The sequence below is a fragment of the Silurus aristotelis genome (assembly GCF_946808225.1).
Source record: "Silurus aristotelis genome assembly, chromosome: 24".
Classification (NCBI taxonomy): domain Eukaryota; kingdom Metazoa; phylum Chordata; class Actinopteri; order Siluriformes; family Siluridae; genus Silurus; species Silurus aristotelis.
The window spans coordinates 18,702,851-18,726,273 of NC_139597.1; the positions used below are offsets into that span (position 1 = coordinate 18,702,851).

The 23,423-nt window shown below is 40.7% G+C and overlaps 2 protein-coding genes across 5 annotated transcripts in view; both read left to right on the forward strand.

Annotated features, from left to right (window-relative positions):
- The first annotated feature begins 1,059 nt into the window (after positions 1-1,059).
- mansc1 (MANSC domain containing 1) lies at positions 1,060-9,440 on the forward strand. Of its 3 annotated transcripts, XR_014531444.1 has the most exons (6): positions 1,150-1,769; positions 4,606-4,713; positions 5,064-5,368; positions 5,453-5,593; positions 7,547-9,036; positions 9,149-9,440. XR_014531444.1 is itself a non-coding variant. In XM_083528966.1 (5 exons), exons 3-5 carry the CDS (start codon positions 5,125-5,127, stop codon positions 8,590-8,592), a joined length of 1,431 nt encoding a protein of 476 aa, XP_083385092.1. In that variant the 5' UTR covers positions 1,060-1,769; positions 4,606-4,713; positions 5,061-5,124; the 3' UTR covers positions 8,593-9,440. The 3 variants fall into 3 exon arrangements, 2 of the variants coding, with proteins under 2 accessions (XP_083385092.1, XP_083385091.1); XM_083528966.1 differs by having other exon boundaries at positions 1,060-1,769; positions 5,061-5,368; positions 7,547-9,440; XM_083528965.1 differs by having other exon boundaries at positions 7,547-9,440.
- A 1,616-nt stretch (positions 9,441-11,056) lies between these two features.
- lrp6 (low density lipoprotein receptor-related protein 6) overlaps positions 11,057-23,423 on the forward strand; it is a 46,050-nt gene continuing 33,683 nt past the window's right edge. For both annotated transcript variants that reach the window (XR_014531267.1, XM_083527778.1), the window contains exons 1-2: positions 11,057-11,661; positions 14,302-14,701. Coding sequence is in view for 1 of the 2 variants with exons in the window: in XM_083527778.1 (XP_083383904.1) it covers positions 11,577-11,661; positions 14,302-14,701 (485 nt within the window). In the remaining variant the exon portion in view is untranslated. The remainder of the gene's footprint in view (positions 11,662-14,301; positions 14,702-23,423) is intronic.

Genomic DNA, 23,423 nt, shown 5'->3' on the forward strand with positions numbered 1-23,423 from the left:
GGTATGATCTGGAGTCTCCATAGATGAGACTTGTTCTTACAGCACGTCTCTCGATTAGGATTGACTTTTGGGGATCGTGTCAACCCCTCCAGAATCCGTTCCTGAACAATGTGTGGATGTGCAAGCAACATTATCCTCCTGAACAAAGGAATGAATCATCCAGAGCATCATAGTGCCTCCACTGGCCCACTCACTGGCCTGATTGAGCAGACCAGACCACCTCTTTCCATTGGTCTATAGTCAAGTTCTAATGCTCATGTGTCCATTGTTGGAGCTTTGGGTGGTGTATAGGGGTCTTCATCGGCTCTCTGACTGCTCTGCAGCTCCATTAGCCTGGAGTTAAAAATTATTTTTGGGTCACCAGTGGTCCTTTCTTGCAAAATTGGGAACATCACCAAAAACCTGCTTTGGAAACCAAATCCAATCTTTTTTCTTTTTTTTTCCATTTTTCTTGCACATCAGCTTTGAGAACTGACTCTTTACTTGCTGCTGAAGAACTCCATCCCCTTAACAGGTGCCACACATGATCATATGAACATATCAATTCTAATCATTTCACATGTCATGGTTTAAATGTAGTGTAGAGTGTTTTTACACTACATGACTAAAATATTGTGGACACTTGAACCCACAACTCTTCTGGGAAGATGATGTGAAGATTTGTATCTCATTCAGCCACAAGGGTGTTAGTGCTGTAATTCAGAAACCGACGGAGGTGCGGTGAGTTGAGGAGGACAAGGTGTGCAATCAGTGTGAAAAGTTCATCCTGGAGGTGTTAAATAGGGTTTATAGCAGGCCGAGATCTTCCACTTCAAACCATATTTTCATGGAGCTGGCTTAGTGCACTGGAGCATTGGAGCATATTTGGATCTCCTAGTTCAAGTGAAGGAAACATTTCATGGAGCAGATTTTAAAAGAACCACATATGGCATATAGAAACATCTCGATTTCCTAGATTGTGTGGTCACGTTGGTAGACCATGATTGATGCATTGTGTTTGTGTGGTGCCACATGCTATACAAATGGATGCCATAGTAACACACTCACACAGATACTGTTATCATTTACACAAATCTCTGAGACATGATGTTCATCCATGCATGAGGAGCAGAACTGCTGGTGGTTGTATCATTTCAGTAGTGGGGGAAAGGAGGGGTAGCTGATGGAGGTGGAAACATTCTCCTCCTTCAACACCTCTTTGTGTATGTGTGTGCGGTGTCTTCATTCAGCAGGGTTGCTTTCCTGTTAACATACGGGTTCTGCAGCAAGCACGCTCTCATTGGGGGTGGCACTGGGGGGGATTTACAAGGAGCCGAAAAACAAAAAGAAAAATGGGGTCAGAGTCGTGATGAAGTCTGGAGCATTGCATCTAATTTTTTTTGATCGACTCATTAACGGGAATTAAAGCGGTGCTGTTTTGCGCGAGCGCGCGCGCGTTGATTTATTGTGCGCGTGTCGGGTGTTTTTTGATTTATTTATCCGTTTCGTGTTACCTAACAGCGCGTCTCCGTCTTTTGTGTGCACGCGACCGGGAAGGTAAAAATTCAGTAATATGTGTGTTTAATTCAGTGCGTGGTGTGGATGCTCTCAGTGGGATGCGGTTTCCTGTAGACACCATTTTAGATTATAGACCTTGTGGGCATCTTTAAAAAAAAAAAACATGTTCAGATCCACCTCTCTGGGATGATTAAGATTAACATTGACCGGATGCTGATGAAGATGATGCTGATGCTGATCGTTTTATCCTCTTGTGAGATATTTCAGTAAGGGTAAGTATAGACTAATTTTTTATTCTTTTTTTTTTTTTTTTATCCAAGAAGGCCAAGAGCGCGTGCGTGTTCTAGCAGGTGTTAAAAAAAATCTATCTTTGATTGAATGCACTTTGAATAAACGCATGAATCTATCCATGTTTTAGAAAATACAGAAAAACAACTGGGGATTTCATTAAGATTGCATCACTGTGATGGTCTTATCACGGGATGATGCTTGTGTATCCTAGCAACGCATCAACATCAGCACCAGTGTGCAGTTCAATCCAACTTGTCATTCCCCAGTGCTGTGCTGATCTTCATAAAGATCGCCTTCAACATCACCCAGTTCATTTTGCACTGTAATTCGGTGTTCCTTTGTGAAGAACAATGCAACCATAAAAGACTAAAATATGTCAAAAGAACTGATCCGGAAACCTACGTGTCTCGACAGGAACCTGTCACACCAATTTCTCATGGGGATTGTACACGTGTGTTGTTCAACTACTCCACGTTTTCCATCCATGTGGGTCTTCTTTAAAAAAAAATCGGAAGCACTCATATTTGTAGAACATCTCTTTACGCTGTAGCTTTCCAATTTCCTTATAAAACCGTAGACTCTTTAACAGGGTTCCAGACTGACGGTGCTCCTTTACACAAAAGGAGCTCATGGAAGACTTTACAAATGTTAGAGTAGAAGAACTCCTGCACAGAGAAAGACCTGACCTCCTTAACGCAACTGAACACATTCGAGATGAAGTGAAACTCTGACTGAACCACCAGACCTCCTCAAATCCTCAGCAACAGTGTCTGATCTCAGTAGTGCTCAGTAATGCTCGGTAGGTGAGCGATCACTAATCCCCAAAGCCACACCCCGAAATCTAGTGGAAAGACGAGTAGAAATGATCGTAATAGCAAAAACATGAGACAATGAGACGTTTAACAAGGATATATCGCAGCGATGGGGAGGTGTGTACAAACACTCGGCCGTATACAGAGCGCGATTTTATTAAAACGATTTCACGTCGTGGAATTTTAAAGCATTTAGTTCAGTTCAGCAATATTTCTGCAGAAACCTTGATCTCTTTTTGTACTGGTACATGTGAGTAACATTTCAAGTTATTTAATAAAACAAACACTGATTGACAGAATCACATTCCTGCTGTCTAATACATTACTGTCAAAACAAGGTTCCTTTGACAGGTGTTTAAATGTTTAAATGCAATATAGACAGTATATCCAAAAGTATTGTATAGGATGCAGTAGCATGAAATTTTAACTTGAGCTACAAGACCCAAACCTGTTCCAGAATGACCATGCTCCTGTGCACAAACCAGCTCTATGAACATATAGGTTGGAGTGGAAGATCTTTAGTGGCCTACTATAGAGCCATAAACTCTGTTGGGATGTATTGAAACGCTGACTGCACCCAAATGAGGATGGGTTCCCCTTTTGAGTCTGGTTCCTCTCAAGGTTTCTTCCTCATAACATCTAAGGGAGTTCTCTGCTCATCAGGGATAAATGCACACCGTTCACCTTAACTGTTGATTTCTGTAAAGCTGCTTTGAGACAATGTCTGTTGTGAAAAGCGCTATAGAAAAACTTGATTGGACTTGACTTTACCCCAGGCATCCTCACTTCACCTACATCACTCTACGAAAAGCCTTTTGGTTGAATAAACACAAATCTCCACACATCTAATGGAACGTTTTTCCAGAAGGAAGTTAGAAAGAACAGCAAAATTAGGACTGAATGTGTTGTTTAAAAAGCACATCATCTTATGCGCAGGTGTCCATGGAATTGGCTGAATTTTATCCATGTAGTGTAATTAGAGCAGATTTACTCCAAAGGTCCTTTGATACGCACACTTTCCATAACACACTTAGGATCTTTCTTCATTATTTTGCTTTTTGCTTTTATATGCACTGGGTGCACCTGCATGGAACAAATTTCCCACAGCATGATGACTTTGCTTTCCACATTCCATACACCCTAAGTGGGGAGTTTAATAGGCACAACCCAAACATACACACAAAATGATACGTTCCAGCACGCCTTATGTCATATGACCTCATATACACTACAGTAAGTGTGTGGTATAAATCAGACATCAGACCTGGTGTTTTCCTTCAGGTGAGCACAGTCATGAGCCAAATAGTCATTTTAATGGGATCGAATCATCAACAAATGGCATCAAATACATAGTTGTGAGTTGTCATTAGTGCTCTCTCCAGTTCCCAGATTCCCGGCTTATGGCACATCAGTTTGCAGCTGTTTTATTTCCCCGAAACTGTGCAATGCAGTAGTTCTTGTGGAGGACCTTGTTACATCGATGCCTCATTGCATTTGTGATGTTCTCAAGACCAGAAGAGTTGTAACACAACATTGTGCCAAATAAACGTATACACATATGTCATTTATAACATCTCATAACACATTTTCTGCTGTTCTTTATAATCTCTATTCTTCTGGAAAGGAGATCCCAGATTCCACTAGATTTTGGTGTGTTTTGTGGGAATTTGCTTATTTAGCTACAAGGGTGTTAGTAAAGTCAGGTACTGATGTGTGTGAGGTGAGGAGGCCTGGGGTTCACTAAGCATCGAAATTCATCCCAAAGGTGTTCAATAGGGTTTAAAGCTCTGTAGTAGGCGATCAAAAATCTTCCTCTCCAACCCATTTAATATTCGTTTGTCCGAGTACTTTTCCACTTGAGGAAACGATTAGACGTAAAAGATTTATTGTTTTACCATGAAATAGGGATTGTAACAAATACAACTCAACTTATTACCCAGATGATAAGAGACTATGTTAATGATTCCAGTAAGATATTACCAACAACATATGTGATATGTTCCAGTAAAAGGAGCAAAGTTCTACAGAGATAGATTGACGACTGCACATGAACTGTGGACCCAAAGGACTTCAGACTGTCTAATGGCATTGTACATGCAAATCCAAGGCACTGGTTGGTACCTCGTTTCTCAGATTTGTTCAGATTTAACTTTCTTTAATGGCTTACAAATGTGAATGTAATGTATATATAAAATTTTAATGCGATGTGTACGATCTGCATGCTTGTAATATGATCTCTACTGTTCTAGTGTAAGTATTAAATTCATGTGCTCATTCGTGTGCTCATCAAAATAAGCGAAACGAGTCGAACGGATGTCATTTTGACCTTCAATTCACTCGTTTGTGAAAAACATTTTGGTTGTAGGAAGAGCAATTAAAGGTGCTTAAGTTATTTGCGGCTCAAATGATCGAGGAACCCTTGGTTTTTCTTACATCTAAGCCTCCCCAATTATCACCCAGCAGGTTTTAATCCTTTCGCATCAGGACTCTGAGAATCCCACGGATCTCCTGAGCTCTTAAAGCCATGTTCCCGGTTCATCGACACTCCTTCAGAGCAGTTAAGCTGCTTCTTGGGGCTCTGATCTTTCTCCAGGCTTGCAGTTGTGCTTTGAGCTCCAGCGGTGAGACATGCTACTCCAGGCAGCATCGAGACACCGTTGTGAATGTGGCCAAGGCTCTGAATAATCAGAAGACCGTAATGGATAAAAGGAGAAAAGATGCAGAAAGAGACTGCATTCTGTCCTGTTGCTCCGAGGAGCTGAAACCAGGTGAGGTGTTACATAAGTTGCTTTTTCTTTTTGTTTACATTTTTAATCAGATTATGCTTTCAGCAAACTTCTCCTATTTTACAGGTTTAAAATGCAACATGGTGATGTTTAAACCATTAAGCCAAGATGGTATTGAGAACTGCTACCTGTTTTATTGTGAAACTGAGCAGGACTGCCCCCTGATGTCAGCAAAGCCTGGGTCTAACACTTACGATATATTCAAAGGTAATGTAAACAAACTTTAATTTGTGATACAATGTGAAGGATTTCCTGCCTATGACAAGAGATGTGGACTCTCATATCATTGTCTTATCAGCACCTGTGTGATTTATACGCTATATTTCATTATTAAGAGATCACTCGTATGTGTGCTAATGACATACCAGCACCTTCCAACAAAGTCACACCTGATCCAGTATTTGCAATAAATACTTATTTTATATATTATACGTACTTATTGTCTTGATCTGGTTGAACAATATGGAATCTGTGTCATTTTCTAGTTACAACTTATCTTTCCTTTGTTAGCTTTGCAAACGTCCCAATTTTCCATCTGGGAATGTTTTCCAAGCCCTGTTTACTATTAAATTTAGGTGCTGGATTTCTGCTAACACGTAGCACTGAAGCTGGGGTTGATTCTACACACTCCATCTTTAGGATGCAGTGTCCGATGGCATGCTCAGCTGGCAGATTTATCCCTGTAGTGTCAAGTCAAGTCAAGTCAAGTTTATTTGTATAGCGCTTTTCACAACAGACATTGTCTCAAAGCAGCTTTACAGAAAACAACAGTGAAGGTGAATGGTGTGCGTTTGTCCCTGATGAGCAGCCGTGGCGACAGTGGCAAGGAAAAACTCCCTTAGATGATATGAGGAAGAAACCTTGAGAGGAACCAGACTCAAAGGGGAACCCATCCTCATATGGGTGACATCAAAAGTTTGGTCATAAATCTTTCAACAATACAGAACAATTTGTGATCATCATAGATCCAGCATCAGCTTCTCCATGCCAGGGCCTTTAAACACTCGGCATCTACTTCTCCATGATCATCCATAGGTCCATAATCTTCACGAGGTGGGACGTGACTGGAGCTGGCCAAACCTCAGGAAGCCTCGGGATGGGGAGAGAAAGAGAAGCAGTGGAGAGGAATTAGCGTAGCTGCTGTTCATGATATTAACAGCACAAGTTGATAATGTGCATGTGATCAGATGTTCTGGAGCACAAGGTTGTGATGTGATGTGCGTGATGTGTGTTATGTGTAGGCTTTGCTAAAAAGATATGTTTTTAATCTACACTTAAACTGGGAGAGTGTATCTGAACCCCGAACACTGTCAGGAAGACTATTCCAGAGTTTAGGAGCTAAATGTGAAAATGCTCTACCGCCTTTAGTGGACTTTGCTATTCTAGTGTGTCCTAGGTAATGTGATGGATAGCCAGCTGTCAGGATCGGCCACATGCCAACCCTGGCAATACTTTAGCTGGTTTATTGCTAGCACATGGAACAATCACTACGGATGGCACAGGCTGATCCTTCTGTTCAGGCTGAAAGGGTTGCTGTTTGGGCTTGTCATTAAAGAGGCTCTGGAAAGGGGAGTGCAGGTTTCAGAATCGCAAAGCAAAACCTGGGGGTACTTTAAGATCGGTCAAATGCCCACAGAAGGCTTTCCTACATTGCACAAGTCTTCTAGCAGATATCTGCTCACAATTCCTCTCATCCTATCCATCATGTGGGGCAGGTCCTCTTCACCCTCCTACACATTCTAGTAAAGTAAACAAAGCAAAAATATTTCCCATTGATTAGTGACTACATTCGATCATTGTGTCTTGATTATACTGCCTAAGGGTGCAGAACTTTGCTCGCACCAGTAATCCTCCAGGGTAGAACTACAATGTTTCCATAAGTGGCTTATCAGCCTGCAGATGGAACCGGAAGGCTATCATCACTGACACGTCCTTTTTTCAACAAGAAGGCCATGACCACAGGCCCATGTCATTCATCAGCATGAGTAAGGCCCAGTGGAATGAATCCTCAACTGACAGTGGTATTCATTGTACTTTACATCATTAAGTGACAGATTTGTTGGAAGGTTGTGACATCTGTGTGTACGCTCGTTAAAAGGAACATGGCTGATTGTCACTGAAATATATTCATGGAATAATGTTTCCTTTTTTGTACTAAAGGTTTGACACACCCTTCTACTAAAGGAAAGGATCGAGTATCCACGATGCCCTTTACGCTGACGAAACAACCTCCTACTCAATCTACATCGACAACCATAAAACCAATGACCACGACAAGCACCACTGAGCCGACCACTACGACAACTACCACGCAGTCGTCCACAACTACGGCTCCGAGCAAAGCAAACACCTTCACCACAGCGGCCTCAGAGCTGGCAATCATCCTGCTTACAATGCCCGCTGATAGCATGCCGACCACTACATCGCCTACGACAACGACAACAACAACACAATCAACAAGTACAACCACAAACGTACCTTCTACAACTAGCACCACAACAACTACGCATCCTGTCCAACCACCACAGCCACCTCCAAATCCAGTCAGACCATCCAAAAAGCAGGTCAGGCCACCAAAAAAAATGGCAGGTCCTAAAGTAGGTGAGATTCCAACCATACAGAAACAAGCCACACAGAAACCTGTGATACCTACTATTGTTTCCACTAGTACAACTACCACTACAATGTCAACCACTACTGTTACTACCCCAACGACAACCACGACTACTACAACCCCAACGACAACCACGACTATTACAACCCCAACGACAACCACGACTACTACCCCCACCACAACCACATCGACTACTTTCTCGACAACCACACATTCTCCTCCAACTACAACCAAGACCACTATTCCGTCTACAACCAAGACCACTATTCCGTCTACAACCACAACGGCTACTCCCACTACCACAACCACTACAACTACATCCACAACTACCACTGAAAGGACAACTATAGTCGTCGTAGAGATGGAGAATGATCTGAAAAACGGAGATTCGAATTCTGACCCTCCAGCCTCTGCTTCAGATAAGTCTAAAGAGTCACACTTGATGTGGAAGAATAGCCTGGCCTTGCTGGTGGTCCTCACGCTCATCATTCTCACGTTTGTCATGGCCATCGTGGGCCGCAGAGCCATGGAATCTTTTGACAGGAGACACTACACGAGACTGGAGCTCAACGACCTTCACTACGAGATCTAACCCTCGACCGAATCCTCGATGATCATAGAGACAATCCCGTTCAATTTTGAAAAGTACCCCCGTTAGTTCACTGAAACGAAATATTTTAAAATGTAGGACTTGAAAAAAGTCACCTTTTCCCCACTCAGATGATTGCTGGTGGGATGGAACAAGATGCGATGGATTTGAAGGGTAAATGAAAAGCAATACAAAGACCTCAGGAAGCTACAAAATGATAATAAAAAAAAAAAAATTAGGACTAAAATACTGTTGGACATCATTTGCCATGGAAGTGCATTTAGTCATTAACATTTCCATTGTGTAAAACCAATGATGAAGCTGATATACAGTAAAAACAGCTGCATAATCAAATCTCTCTGTTCAGAGGCTTCATTTGTACAATGACTTGATTTAGAACCATATGAACCATGCTAGGGACAAAATCAGTACTCTAGCCAAGTCAGCGTTACGATCTGATCTGACGAAACATATTTGGTTGTTTTTCAGTTGTTATGCTGTTCAATTCGAATGATTAACACCTTCGTCGCTTGGAGGGTGTCAATAAATAAATGGAAAGACAGAATGCACTGAAAAAAACATGCAATGGTTTTCACGAGCACCTTTATAAGGCCATCTCCAGTCAGTACTGTTGCTTCCGTACAGAAAACTGCTTATCAAACTGTAGTTACTTGCTGTGCATTGCATCTTTTGTGATTTTTTTTCCCTTCTATGTTGTATTGATGTGTTTGACATTTATTACACCGATCCATATGACAAGTCTCTGAAACATTGTTTGCATTTGTGCTGCGATTCTCTTGTGCGTCTACTACTTCTTGGTGGTAAATTACATTATGTGCACTATTTTTACTGGAATACTTTTTTTTTCTTGACGAGCAGGTGTGTGAGTGTGAAGGTGTGTGTGTGTATGAGATAGGTGACTGTAACACATGCATGGTAAACGTCGTTGCAATATTCGATGTGTTCCGGTACAGTTTCTAACTTTTTTTGTGACTTTCACACATTTTCCAGGAGTGTGTATCAGCTTTGTAAAAAAATATGTTATAGTTTTCAAAGACTAATCATTATGTACACAACTCCTATAGGGCTTTAAGGAACCGGAGCCTTTTGATGGCGATTTGGATGAAGAAGTGAAGTCCAACTAGGGCTGCTTACAAACTGGACTGAAACGAATCCTGTACCTGTAGAACACATCGAATTAGCTGTAACTGCATTTTTTAACCAAAGGTGGCAGCAGTCACTCAGTCAAACCTACAGCCACCTTCCTGCTCTCGTGCTCCATTTTATAGAACATGGCTTAATTTGTTTTGTTTTTTTTGTATTTTATTATCACTGTATATATAAATGGTGATGGTTTGGTCTTGTTTTTTTGTGAGTGGTTGCTTTTAACAACAATTTTTGAATTTCATTTCATTATTTTTTCTGCCAAAAAAAATAAAAAAAGTTAATTCTTTGAATGAAATGTTTGTAGGTTCTGGTTAAAAAAATTTTTTTTTATAATAATTAACTAATAATAAATATATATAATGATTATTATTATCTCACTGAATTACCTATTAGAAATTCCATTCCAGAAGAAGTATGTGGACACCATGTTCATTCCATCCTATGGTGTTTGCAATTATTCTCTGAAGTCTTTCCACTACATTTTGGAGACTGTAGCTGCAAGCAAAAAGTGAGCGCCTAGATAGGTGGACAGACAGACAGACAGACAGACAGACAGACAGACAGACAGATAGATAGATAGATAGATAGATAGATAACTTTATAATCTATAGGAGGAAAACATTTAGAACAAAAATAAATTAGAGCAAGCTGTGTGTAAATCACATTTTTTGTAGATAAATATTTTCTATATAAATGTACAATATGAAATATGTACATTCAGAGATTATTCAGACTGTACAGAGATTAGACACAATGCTGAGTTGGTGTGGAGGTCTGGGGGTTCAGGTATTCTGTGGAATTGAGGAGCTCTTCCACTCCAAACTCTTCATGGAGTTCGCTTTGTGTACAGAAGCACGCCATACCAGAACATAATTTGGGTGTCTTATACTGTAAAAACTCATTTTGTCCAGGTTTTATGTGCTTCCAGAACGTTTTTGTATTAGATGAAGAACCGCATATGGATGTGATGATGTAGAGGTGAGAGGAACAGAAGAAGCTGCATGCAATATAAAAGATATTTATGACTCTGTCAAATACATTTGTACATCATAAATGTCTATATAACAATAGTGTTGTTCTGGTTTTTTGGGGACTTGACAAGAACTTTTGTCTGGGATTTTATGGCTGGAGCGGCTCATATTTCCATGTTCGACGGTTTATGATATTTTGAAATAAGAAAAATAGAATTTGATCACAAACAACTATCATTAATATTATTTTATTCGGTTACACAAATTATTGTGATATACCCCTTTTGTCGTAAACACACACACACACACACACCGCATCACCGCTCATTGTGTGAAAAAGTAGTCCCACTGGAATGCGTCTCGACGTATAATGAGACGCGAACGCGTTGAGACGGGAGCACGAAAACCGCTTTATTGGCGCAGGAGAACTCGAATAGAAAGAAATATCTTACGGTTCTGATGACGAAAAGACAATACAGGTGATACAACAATAGCAGACGTTCGGGTGTATTCATACATACAAACACACAGAACGAGACGGCGGAATGATACATTTCCACTCCACCACCACTACCCCCCCCCCTTTCCTATCCTGCGTTCCCGGCGGAAGGATACGACTCGGAAGCGGCGCAGCGTCAGGAATCGTAGCTCCACCACACAGGGAGAGAGAGAGAGAGAGAGAGAATGGGACCGGAGCTGACATAAGAATGAACGCGTCTGCGTTATAACCACGACCGAATTCCCACAACTTGGAGAAATAAATAAAAAAAGGAAAAAAGGATTTTTCCCCCCAAACCCGGGGTTCTTATCCAACCGAGCGGGAGACGAGGATTCAGAGGCAACCATGCGATGAGCTCCAGGGAGAAGCGGAGGAAAAACATGGGCGCGCTGCTGCCGAGTCTCTTTTTGTGCACTTTTTGTTTGCAAATACGCGGTGAGTTTGGACCGAACCCGTCTTTTATTAATCTCCTCAGTCTTTAGGTCTTTTTAATAACACAACAGACTCAATTCCCCGTCTGTTTTTCCTCCTGGAGCTGTGAGAGGAGTCGCCGGATCTCAGTCTATAAAACTCTGTGTCTCCTCTTAGGCTCGCGCGCATGTCTCGCTGAGGCGCTTAATTAAAATAAAATAAAAATCAGCTCTTTTCTCATATTGATATATTTTTAACTTAATTACCGAATTCTTTTCTTTATTACCCACTTACAATGTCTGATAAGATATTCGGAGTTTCTTTTGACACTTTCCATGGGTCTGCTTGCTAGTTTTCTGTAGCCGAGCTGCATTGTTGTGAATCGCTAGCTAGCTTTAGCCGTTTAGAGTTCAGCACAGGGTTAGCATTCCTGCTAACTAACTTCCAGTCCTGAGGTAAAAATATATATACTGTATATACCATGACTTTTTGGGTTAGGATTTTTTTTATTTTTTATTTTGTGCGTGTATGTGTGTAATATATGTATATATATATATATATATATATATATATATATATATATATATATATATATATATATATGATATATAAATGATATATATATGTTTATAAATGTATGTGAGACAGAAAGGGGTTTGGGCCTGTAGTTGAAAAGGTTAGAACTATGGCGTGGCTTTTACCTCAGAAAAAGAAGGGAAAAAACTTTCTCAGGTCAAGAACACAAACAGTAAGTAATGTGTTTATGTAAATACATTTATTTTTCTATAGCTTTGTAAAGAAACGTACACTTGTCAGATTTGACATATGATTTGTTTGGTTATTGTGTATATACTGAGGTCCAAGTGACTGTGTATATTTATGTATAATTTTCCTAATATTTTGTTAGAAGGCATTAGAATAATGCATTCGTGTGCATCATTGGGACACTTTTTCCTTCACTGTCGACTTTTTAACACTAATGAAACCTATATAAATCAATATATAATTATATATAAAAAGTTGTGTTTTTCTTCAATAATTACAAACTCATTAAATGTTATAATTAAAGGTATGAATAACTTGTTTATACCCAGATTCTTTTTTCTTAAGCAGCTCTTAGGAGAACCCAGACTACTTGTGTGTATGAACATCACATCCTGAGGGTTGCAATTATGGCATCTTCAGAAAAAAAGGAAAATGTACTATAGATTATACAACAGGCATTAAGTAAAAAAAAAAAAAAAAAGAGATGCTCGATTTTTTATATATATATATATATATATATATATATATATATATATATATATATATATATATATATATATATAAATAAAACACACACCCTCTGTTTTTTGGATGATTGAAGGTGTAAAGGGTGTTGGATGGCCACCCTGCTGTTCTGCAAATTTCTACATATTTGGGAAAGGAAATTCCCCATGTAAAAAAATAAATAAATAAAACATCAGCGAGACCAGGAGCTCCTTAGGGTTTTGCCGTTGAGAGGGGGAGAGAGCAACTCCGTGGTCCATGTGTCAAACTGAGGTTTGAGTCTGTGCCAGAAAGCCCTGCAGAGGTATGAGCTCCAGAGTCGAGGAAGTCCTTGAGGTCATACACCGCTTCAGAGCTGAATAAATGAATAAGGGTTGAGGGGGAAAAAATAATGCAGACGGAGGAAATGAAACTAGCCAGAAATGACTTTCAGAGGAAGTAAGAGTTGTTTCGTGATGACGAAGAAATTTATGAGGAAAAATATGTCGGCTTGTGGTTAGCCGAATTTTATTTTTGTCTTGTCGGCAATGTGGGACTCGCCGTGTTTTTGTAATGCGCTGTACATATGTAAAGGTAAAGCCAGCATCTCCAATCATCCAGCACATTTGTTATCTCATACTGAGTGTATGATGTTGTGTATGTGAGCACTCCAGATGCTGATCGACCTTCACACCCCTGAGTCTAGCGCTTAATATTGGTGGTGAATGAGAATAAATAAAGTATCAGGAAAGAAATTCTGACGTGAACTTTGAAGTGTTGCGTAACGGACCTGCTGTATGTTTGTGTTTCATGGTGTGATGGCGGTTCAAAGTTTTATCTTTCTTTAAATAAAGGCTTTTTTTTCAGCTTTGTACATCTGTGATGAAAACAAATTAATTACACGGTCGTTGTGAACTTTGTATTTGGTTGTTGGGTTTCCTGCATCTTTGACAAAAAAACATTAGGTCAACATACACTATATGGACAAATCTATTTGGACACTTGACATTTCCATCTCTTGTGGGTTCTCCTACAAACTGTTAGCCCAATCTTATATACGCGCACAATTGTATAGGATATATTTGGATGCAGTAGCATGAAATCTTTTCCCAATGCTAGCTTTATCAATTTATTTATTACATGGGTTAGAGTGGAAGCTTTCCTGCTATAGGGCTATAAATTCAGTTGAACTCCTTTAGGATAAATTGGAACGCTGACTGCAGAACAACAAATGGTCAATAAATTAGAATGTGCAAAAAGTGCATACAATTCTTAGGTGTCCACAAAGATTTACTCATATAGTGTATATCTAAGTGTCAAGTCATGAGCTGTTTTGTGTTTTCTGATTGCTGAAGAGAAATTGGATGTGTGATTGTAGTTCAGTGTGTAATCATACTGTCGTGTCGTTTTCTGCAGCCGTGCCTCTCCTCCTGTACGCCAACAGACGCGACTTGCGATTGGTGGACGCCGCCAAAGGTCCCAGCGCCAACGCCACGGTGGTGGTAAGCGGCTTGGAGGATGCTGCAGCCGTGGACTTTGTTTTCAGCAGAAGTCTGATTTACTGGAGCGATGTGAGCGAGGAGGCCATTAAGCGGGCCACCTTTAACGGCTCGAGCTCCAGCTCCCAGACCACGGTGGTATCGGGTCTGGCCTCGCCCGATGGTCTGGCATGTGACTGGTTGGGTAGTAAACTTTACTGGACAGACTCGGAAACGAATCGCATCGAGGTAGCCGAGCTCAACGGTTCACTCAGGAAAGTTCTGTTCTGGCAGGACCTGGACCAGCCGAGAGCGATCGCTCTGGATCCGGGCAGAGGGTGAGTGGGGAAACTATCGCATTTTTATTGCAGTCATGCTGCTGCTCTGATTGTCTTTGAGATTATATCAATTTAAAGTCTGAGTAATTCTAGACGTTTTGTTCGAATTGGTGTTCGATGAAAGATGTGCATGCGTGTGACTACGGATTGTCCTGAGCGTTTAGAACGAGGTTCGAGCTGAACTCTTTGCATGTTTTGTCTTGTCAGATGGTAGCTTACATTTAACAGGATGATGGAGCAGAATGTAGATTGTTCAGCATGGCTCTCTGGTCTTTCTCAGAGGTTACTGATGCACAGTATAACATCTTGGTGTATTTGTTTTAAATTATAACGTACATTAGCTAATTTTTTATGAGGCTTTCTTGTCTGAAAATGATGTGCTGGATATATCTATGACCTTCTTTCGGTTGGTCAACAACCCTTCTGTCTCTTTTATATTGGATCATTTGGATTTTTTGCCCCCCAAAGGAGTTTACATGTGTGCAACTGCATTTTAATACCCCTGGGATACAGGGAATGTCCAAAGTCACTCAGTGTTCCTGTGGAATTCCTTGTGGAAAACTGTTAAAAAAATAAATCTAAGAGAAAATGGTACTATTTTAAAAGCTTTTTTTTTTGTTGTTGGAAAAATAGGATAAATAGTTTACTTTATTTCTAGTGGGGTTAATTTTTGCTATGTTTTTTTTTAATGAGAACTGTCTTGCAGAGTTTTCTTTATTTTTGTAGCCTCCTTCAGACTCTAGATAATGAGGAAGCGAATTTTCTAGAGGAAGTAGCGTGGGCTTTATTCCAGCTAAACGTGGTTCTTTCCCGAACTGATACTGCAAAGTTAGCTTGTATAGGATGTCTTTGGATGTGCTAGCATGAAATCTTTTTCCTTCACTTGATCTAGGATACTCAAACCTGTTTCAGCATGACCGTGTCCTGATGCACAAAGCGAGCTTCGTGAAGTTATGAATTGCATGTTTTAGAGAGAAAGATCTTGAGTGGTCTGCTATAGAGCTCTGACCTCAACCCTATTGGACACCTTTGGGATGAATTGGAACACTGGCCTCTTCACCTCACCTATATCAGTGCCTGACTTTTTTACTTACTTAACTTTTGTGGCTCAAATCTTCACAAATCTAGTGGAACATCTTCACAGAATAGTAAAGCTTCTTATTACAGTAAATTGGGATTAAATGTGGAACAGGTTGTTCTAAAAGCTCATACCAATCTTATGCTCAGGTGTCTACAAACCTTTGTTTATATTGGGTATTTTATAATGAACACTGTACTTCAGAGTATAAAATATGTTAAAATATCAGTGTTCATGTATGTGTTTTAACTTGAAGGTGATAAATAATTTTTTTTTGTTTTTGTTTGTTTATTAGGTAGAAAATAGACATATTTTTTTTATAACTAGCGACTCATTAAACCAGCTGCTTCTTTTATTCCTTGTGATTTACCTGTGCTGTGAGTAGTTCTGCAAACCTCGGGAACCGGATGAGTGTGGGTGTAATCCGAGTGTTTTCCTTACCACTCCACCCCCCACGGCAGAACAAAAGCCTGATGGGTAACATGACACTGCTGTCTAGTGGTCCTCTCAGACCTCCCCCACCACACACAGACACAGAATTCGACCAAAATGCTGCTCTGTTGCTTCCAAATGCCAGTTTATACTTGATGCATGACTTTGAAGAAGCAGCGCCATTGTTCACACACTCACCTGCGTATCTGATCTACATCCGGACGATTTAAAAGCTACTGCTATGTTTGGTGTTTTCATGCACACAGTTTAGTTCCACCTTTTTTTCCCTTTAAAACTGTCGTTCTTTCAAAGTTTCTGCTGTTGTGATTGTTGTCATAATTCCTAAGAATCTGAGTTTGCATACAGAGTATTTATATTTGAAAAGCCAGGACACACGAAATAGGCCTTTAGAACATTAATACGTACGATGCAACATTTCTGAGGTTGTGCATGAGCAGTGCTCCAAACACGTGTGTAGGATGTACATAGCAGTCTTACGTTTACAAATACATACTATATGAACACATTTGTGACACCTGAGCTTTTTGAACATTCTATTCCACCTTTAGTCCCCATTTGTGTTTATAATTAAATTTCACTCTCCTGGGAATATATTCCACTGTATTTATATAGATTTGTGCTCATTCAGTCATTCAGTGTTCGTAAAGTCATTTGCTCCCCATCCCTGGGATGCAGTCAGCGTTCCAAAGGTGTTTAGGAGGGTTTATAACTCTAACTCTTATAGCAGACCACGATCTTTCAGCCAAAAACATGTAAACCGTATCTCTTTGGATATGGCTTTGTGAAAAATGGCATTTTCATGCTGGAACAGATTTGGGTCTCCTGGTTTTAAATGAAAGGAAAATGCATTATATATTTAAAATATATAAAATACATTTAATATACAGTCATGTGCTCTTTTGTGGTAACAGTTTAGAGAAGAACTACATATGGGTTAAAAACAAAAGGATGGCTGTCCTGATACTTTCGGACATACCACCTGCCCTATGCAAGAATAGGCTGTTTTTTGCTGTATATTGAATCTCACAGATTAAGTGGAAGATGAGAGCTGGATGGTGTCCATTGATAAAATCACAGACCCTGTTACATCATCGTGCATGTGTGTGTCCACCCCTTCACTTTCCTCTCATTTTCCCATCTCCAAAGCAAGAGGTGCATTTGCATTTAAATTTGCGCGGATGCAGATAAAAGGTTCTCTCCGCCATTAATCTATTCATTAGTTGGATTTGAATCGAAGCCGCGGTGTTTGTGCATGCGTGAAAGGGAACACGTTAAACAAAAGCACAAGCCATTACTCTGGCCATTCTGGTTCAGGGGCCCGGGGAGGGGGTGGTGTTACAGATTGAAAATAACCACCTCGTGCTCAAAGCATAGGTCCATCGGGTTTAGGAGCAACCCTTTTTACTGTGGTTTTATTAATATTAATAAATATGGGTGTTTGTTTAAAATGGTTGTAAATTGACTGGAGCGGTGTGCAGTGTGTTCATCTGAAGTCAGATATGGACAAAGGTTTTGGGACACCTGACTTTTTCAACTCTTATGAGGTTCTTCCCCAAACTGTTAGCAAAAGTTGGAAAGCACAATTGTATAGGATTATTTTTGATGCGGTAGTGTAAAAATGTTCCCTTTACTTGAACTAGGAGATCCAAACCTATTTAAGCTTGACGGTGCTTCTGTGCATGAAGCCAGCTCTATAAAGCTCTATAAATCTTCACAGAACTCTAGTGGAACATATTATAAAGTGCAAAGAACATAATATAAAATTCAAAAAGCACATACCAATTTTATGCTGAGGTGTTCTGTCCATATAGGGTAGCTTGTGGTGTATGTGTTTATACAGATCATGACTTCCACCATGTAGCGCTAACCTGTTTGTCAAACATTTTGCCAGATAACAGTCAGTCTTAAGATGAACCTGGTGCCTCTTTAAATCTTCACTGGTCACTCCTCACTCCTGGCAACTATTTTGGAGCCACTTCTATCTCACAAGCGCTTCATTAGGAAGTACCCTGCGAAGGGGCCAAATTTCATGATACTGCTCCCAGAGACATCCTATACAATTGTGTGCCTCCGACTTTTTTGTGAACAGTTGGAAGAACCATATATGTCCATATGGCAAAGTCAGGTGTCCCAATTCTTTCTTTTATTTACATACTGTTTATATTAGTTTATTTGCTTCAGATCTGTTAATATACAGATTTGGTTAAATCTCCAATCACTGTTTGTGTTATCACTAATGCTAGTTGTCTAACTTGTTGCTGAGCTACTTGCTTTGGTTAGCTGTCACTGTTGTTAATTTGTTGCAATTTCAGTCCAAAACCAGTTTGAAGATTAGTTCTGGAGGGAAAAGAACACTTTCACAGGAAACAGTTGAATGTCCAGAGGTGGGATTTGACTGTATACCAACTTGAAAGCCAACACGTACGCAGTAATAGCGCCCCCCCCCCCCCACCACCACCACCACCACCACCACACACACACACACACACACACACACACACACACAGACACACGCCTTATCTCACCGCACTCTTTCTTTATCTTTCACCTCCATCTCTCTCTTCTGATCCCTTTATCTCTCCCCTCCCCCCCCCGATCCCAGAGGAGATGAGCTATTGAGTTTGTGCTGTAAATAAGGTGTGTTGTTTTTCTCTGAGACAAGATTTATAAACATTTGGAGAAACTTAGACGAACTACACTTGGGTGGTCATGAGAATCTCGTGTATCTGTTTGTGAAGTTTTGGGTTATGGTGTTTTACTCCAAATAAATAAAAAAAGCATTGAGAAGTTTTGGAAATCACTATCTCGGTCATAAACCAATGGTTAAACGTCTGACCCTTACAGCACTCCCTGGCCTAGTAAAAGCTTCATTAAGGGTTTTCTTCAAGGCTCGATGTTTGCTGTCTTTTTAGTAGTGTGGGGTTGATGAGCATGTGCAAAGCCAGTGACTCAAGGATGAACTGATGTCATAGCTCGGTAGTAGTGTTTAACACTGCGTTCCTTCAAAGGGCGTAATTTTCAACCTACAGCTTTTGGGGGGGGGAAGCAAGAAAGAAAACGCTTGAGAGCTCAGGATGTGTGATGTCCTCAACGCCCAGACTTCAGCAATTAACATTAAATCAACATGGCTTCTCCCACCATTGCACTTGCTGTAGAATAAAAGAAGAAATGGTGCAGTTTTGGGTCATGTGACACATACAGTGAGGAAAATAAGTATTTGAACACTCTGCTATTTTGCAAGTTCTCCCACTTAGAAATCATGGAGGGGTCTGAAATTGTCATCGTAGGTGCATGTCCACTGTGAGAGACATAATCTAAAAAAAAAAATCCAGAAATCACAATGTATGATTTTTTAACTATTTATTTGTATGATACAGCTGCAAATAAGTATTTGAACACCTGAGAAAGTCAATGTTAATATTTGGTACAGGAGCCTTTGTTTACATTTACAAAGGTCAAACGTTTCCTGTAGTTTTTCACCAGGTTTGCACACACTGCAGGAGGGATTTTGGCCCACTCCTCCACGCAGATCTTCTCTAGATCAGTCAGGTTTCTGGCCTGTCGCTGAGAAACACGGAGCTTGAGCTCCCTCCAAAGATTCTCTATTGGGTTTAGGTCTGGAGACTGGCTAGGCCACGCCAGAACCTTGATATGCTTCTTACAGAGCCACTCCTTGGTTATCCTGGCTGTGTGCTTCGGGTCATTGTCATGTTGGAAGACCCAGCCTCGACCCATCTTCAATGCTCTAATTGAGGGAAGGAGGTTGTTCCCCAAAATCTCGCAATACATGGCCCCGGTCAACCTCTCCTTAATACAGTGCAGTCGCCCTGTCCCATGTGCAGAAAAACACCCCCCAAGCATGATGCTACCACCCCCATGCTTCACAGTATGGATAGTGTTCTTGGGATGGTACTCATCATTCTTCTTCCTCCAAACACGTTTAGTGGAATTATGACCCAAAAGTTCTTTTTTGGTCTCATCTGACCACAAGACTTTCTCCCATGACTCCTCTGGATCATCCAAATGGTCATTGGCAAACTTAAAACGTGCCTGGACATGTGCTGGTTTAAGCAGGGGAACCTTCCGTGCCATGCATGATTTCAAACCATGACGTCTTAGTGTATTACCAACAGTAACCTTGGAAACTGTGGTTCCAGCTCTTTTCAGGTCATTGACCAGCTCCTCCCGTGTAGTTCTGGGCTGATTCCTCACCTTTCTTAGGATCATTGAGACCCCACGAGGTGAGCTCTTGCATGGAGCCCCAGTCCGAGGGAGATTGACAGTCATGTTTAGCTTCTTCCATTTTCTAATGATTGCTCCAACAGTGGACCTTTTTTCACCAAGCTGCTTGGCAATTTCCCTGTAGCCCTTTCCAGCCTTGTGGAGGTGTACAATTTTGTCTCTAGTGTCTTTGGACAGCTCTTTGGTCTTGGCCATGTTAGTAGTTGTATTCTTACTGATTGTATGGGGTGGACAGGTGTCTTTATGCAGCTAACGACCTCAAACAGGTGCATCTAATTTAGGATAATAAATGTAGTGAAGGTGGACATTTTAAAGGCAGACTAACAGGTCTTTGAGGGTCAGAATTCTAGCTGATAGACAGGTGTTCAAATACTTATTTGCAGCTGTATCACACAAATAAATAGTTTAAAAATCATACATTGTGATTTCTGGATTTTTTTTTTAGATTATGTCTCTCACAGTGGACATGCACCTACGATGCCAATTTCAGACCCGGCCATGATTTCTAAGTGGGAGAACTTGCAAAAGAGCAGCGTGTTCAAATACTTATTTTCCTCACTGTATGCACACGCGCATGCACACACACACTTCATCTTGTGGCTCATTGTAGTAAAACTCTCTTTAAATTGAATCCTCTTTGTTTATTTATTCATGAATTTATTTCGTGACATTGTAAATCCTGGTTCCTCCTGGTTTTTGTTTTTCAGAATACCAGTTTTTTTGCTTGCGTGTTCCTCACAAAGCTCTATTGTTGTTCTGCCAGCTGTTGTTCATTGCAGATTGGTGCCGTTCCTTTAGTCCAGCTCTTGCCCTATTGTGCTACAATCCACTTTGCTATTAAATTAAAAATTTCTCAAGATTTTTACCTGTGATGGTGTATTTTTTGATTCAGGGTCTGTTAAATACCTGTTCCGTACTCAACGATGTCAAATCAACATAGCTGCTCACTCTGTGAACAGTGTAACGCAAACAGCATTCACTCCAATCCGCTTGCTGTCAGATGATCAGTTAGTGTGTGGATGGATGGCTTCCATTTTGACTATATGGTTGGAAGCAAAGTAAATGAAAGTAGCTACTTGTAGTACAAATCGATTCATTCAATAAAACTGGTTTAATAGATTGTTACGTAACTGGAACACCTGAATTAAAATAATTTAATTCCGGTGTTCCAGTTACTTTCATGGTTATGGGTGTATAAAATCAAGCACCTGGGCATGCAGACCGCTTCTACAAACATTTGTGAAATGATGCGTCGCTCTCAGGAGCTCAGTGAATTCCACCGTGGTGCTGTGATAGGATGCCACCTGTGAAATAAGTCCAGTTGTGAAATTTCCTCCCTACTAAATATTACACAGTCAACTGTTAGTGGTATTATAACAAAGTGGAAGCCATGTAAAACCACAGAGCGGGTCAGCGGATGCTCAGACACATAGTGCACAGAGGTCACCAACTTTGTTCAGAGTCAATAGCTACAGACCTCCAAACTTCATGTGGCCTTCAGATTAGCTCAAGAACATGGCGTAGAGAGCTTCATGGAATGGCTTACAATGGTCGAGCAGCTGCATCCAAGCTTTACATCACCAAGTGCAATTCAAAGCATCGGATGCAGTGGTGTAAAGCACGCCGCGACTGGACTCCAGACCAGTGGAGACGTGTTCTCTGGAGTGACCAATCACGCTTCACTGTCTGGCAACACGATGGACGAGTCTGGGTTTGGTGGGTGCAACGGTACGTGTCTGACTGCATTGTGCCAAGTGTAAAGCTTGGTAGAGGGGGGAATATGATGTGGGGATGTTTTTTAGGAGTTGGGCTCGGCCCCTTAGTTCCAGAGAAAGGATGCTTCAGCATACATTTTGGACAATTTCATGCTCCCAACTTTGTCCTAACATGACTGCGCACCAGTGCAGAAAGGTCCATAAAGACATGGATTAGTGAGTTTGGTGTGGAGAAACTTGACTAGCCTTCAGAGTCCTGACCTGACCTCTTAGAACACCTTTGGGATGAATTAAAGCGGAGACTGTGATCCAGGCCTTCTTGTCCAAAACATCAGTGTCTGACCTCACAAATGCGCTTCTGGGAGAATGGTCAGAAATTCCCATTTAACACACTCTTAAACCTTGTGAAAAGCCTTTCCAGAAGAGTTGAAGCTGTTATAGCTGCAAAGGGTAGGCGAACATAATTTAATAAACCCTATGGATTAAGAATCGGATCGTCTATCAGGTTGGATGATGTGTGTGGACCTACATACTGCAGGATGACGTTTCACCTGATTTTGTATAGTGTACAATCCTTATTAACCTGCTCACGTAACTACATAAGCACAACGCATGTTATGTACATGGTGTCTGGCTACGCCCCCTTCTTAAAGTTGTCAGTAATTGGATCTGAGTAGAGTATTTAGCTTCAAACTTGTTTCTCTGGTTGATCGTGCACACACGCTGTTGTTGAAAAAAAAACGGACGGATATCGGGTTCATGCAGTATGTTTATAACTTGACTGACTAATGGGTTAAAATTTGAGCGTTCAGAAATGTGATAAGGTCGTATAATAGTGCGGTGTATGTATGACTGCCTGTGGAATCTGATAACACAGGTAGTAGTGTTGATGTAAACACTGTGGGTGAAAATCACGGCAGGGGTTAATGTTTCAAGGACGTTTTTTTATACAAAGCGGGTGGTGTTGCTGCTGTTCCTCCTGCCTGCAGGGTGGCACGGCTATAATCTGCTTTTATGTCCCTCTTTACTGTATCACTTATTCTTTAATAGAGTGGCCCACATACTTACTTACTTAGATACATATTTCATACAGTATATGCTTATATACATACATGCAGTACATACTTGCTTACATTGTTACATATAATAAATGCTTACTAGAAAACTTGCTTATAATTAATTTACAGTACGTGCTTGCTTACATACTTACTAGAATATAATACCGTCCCTGTCC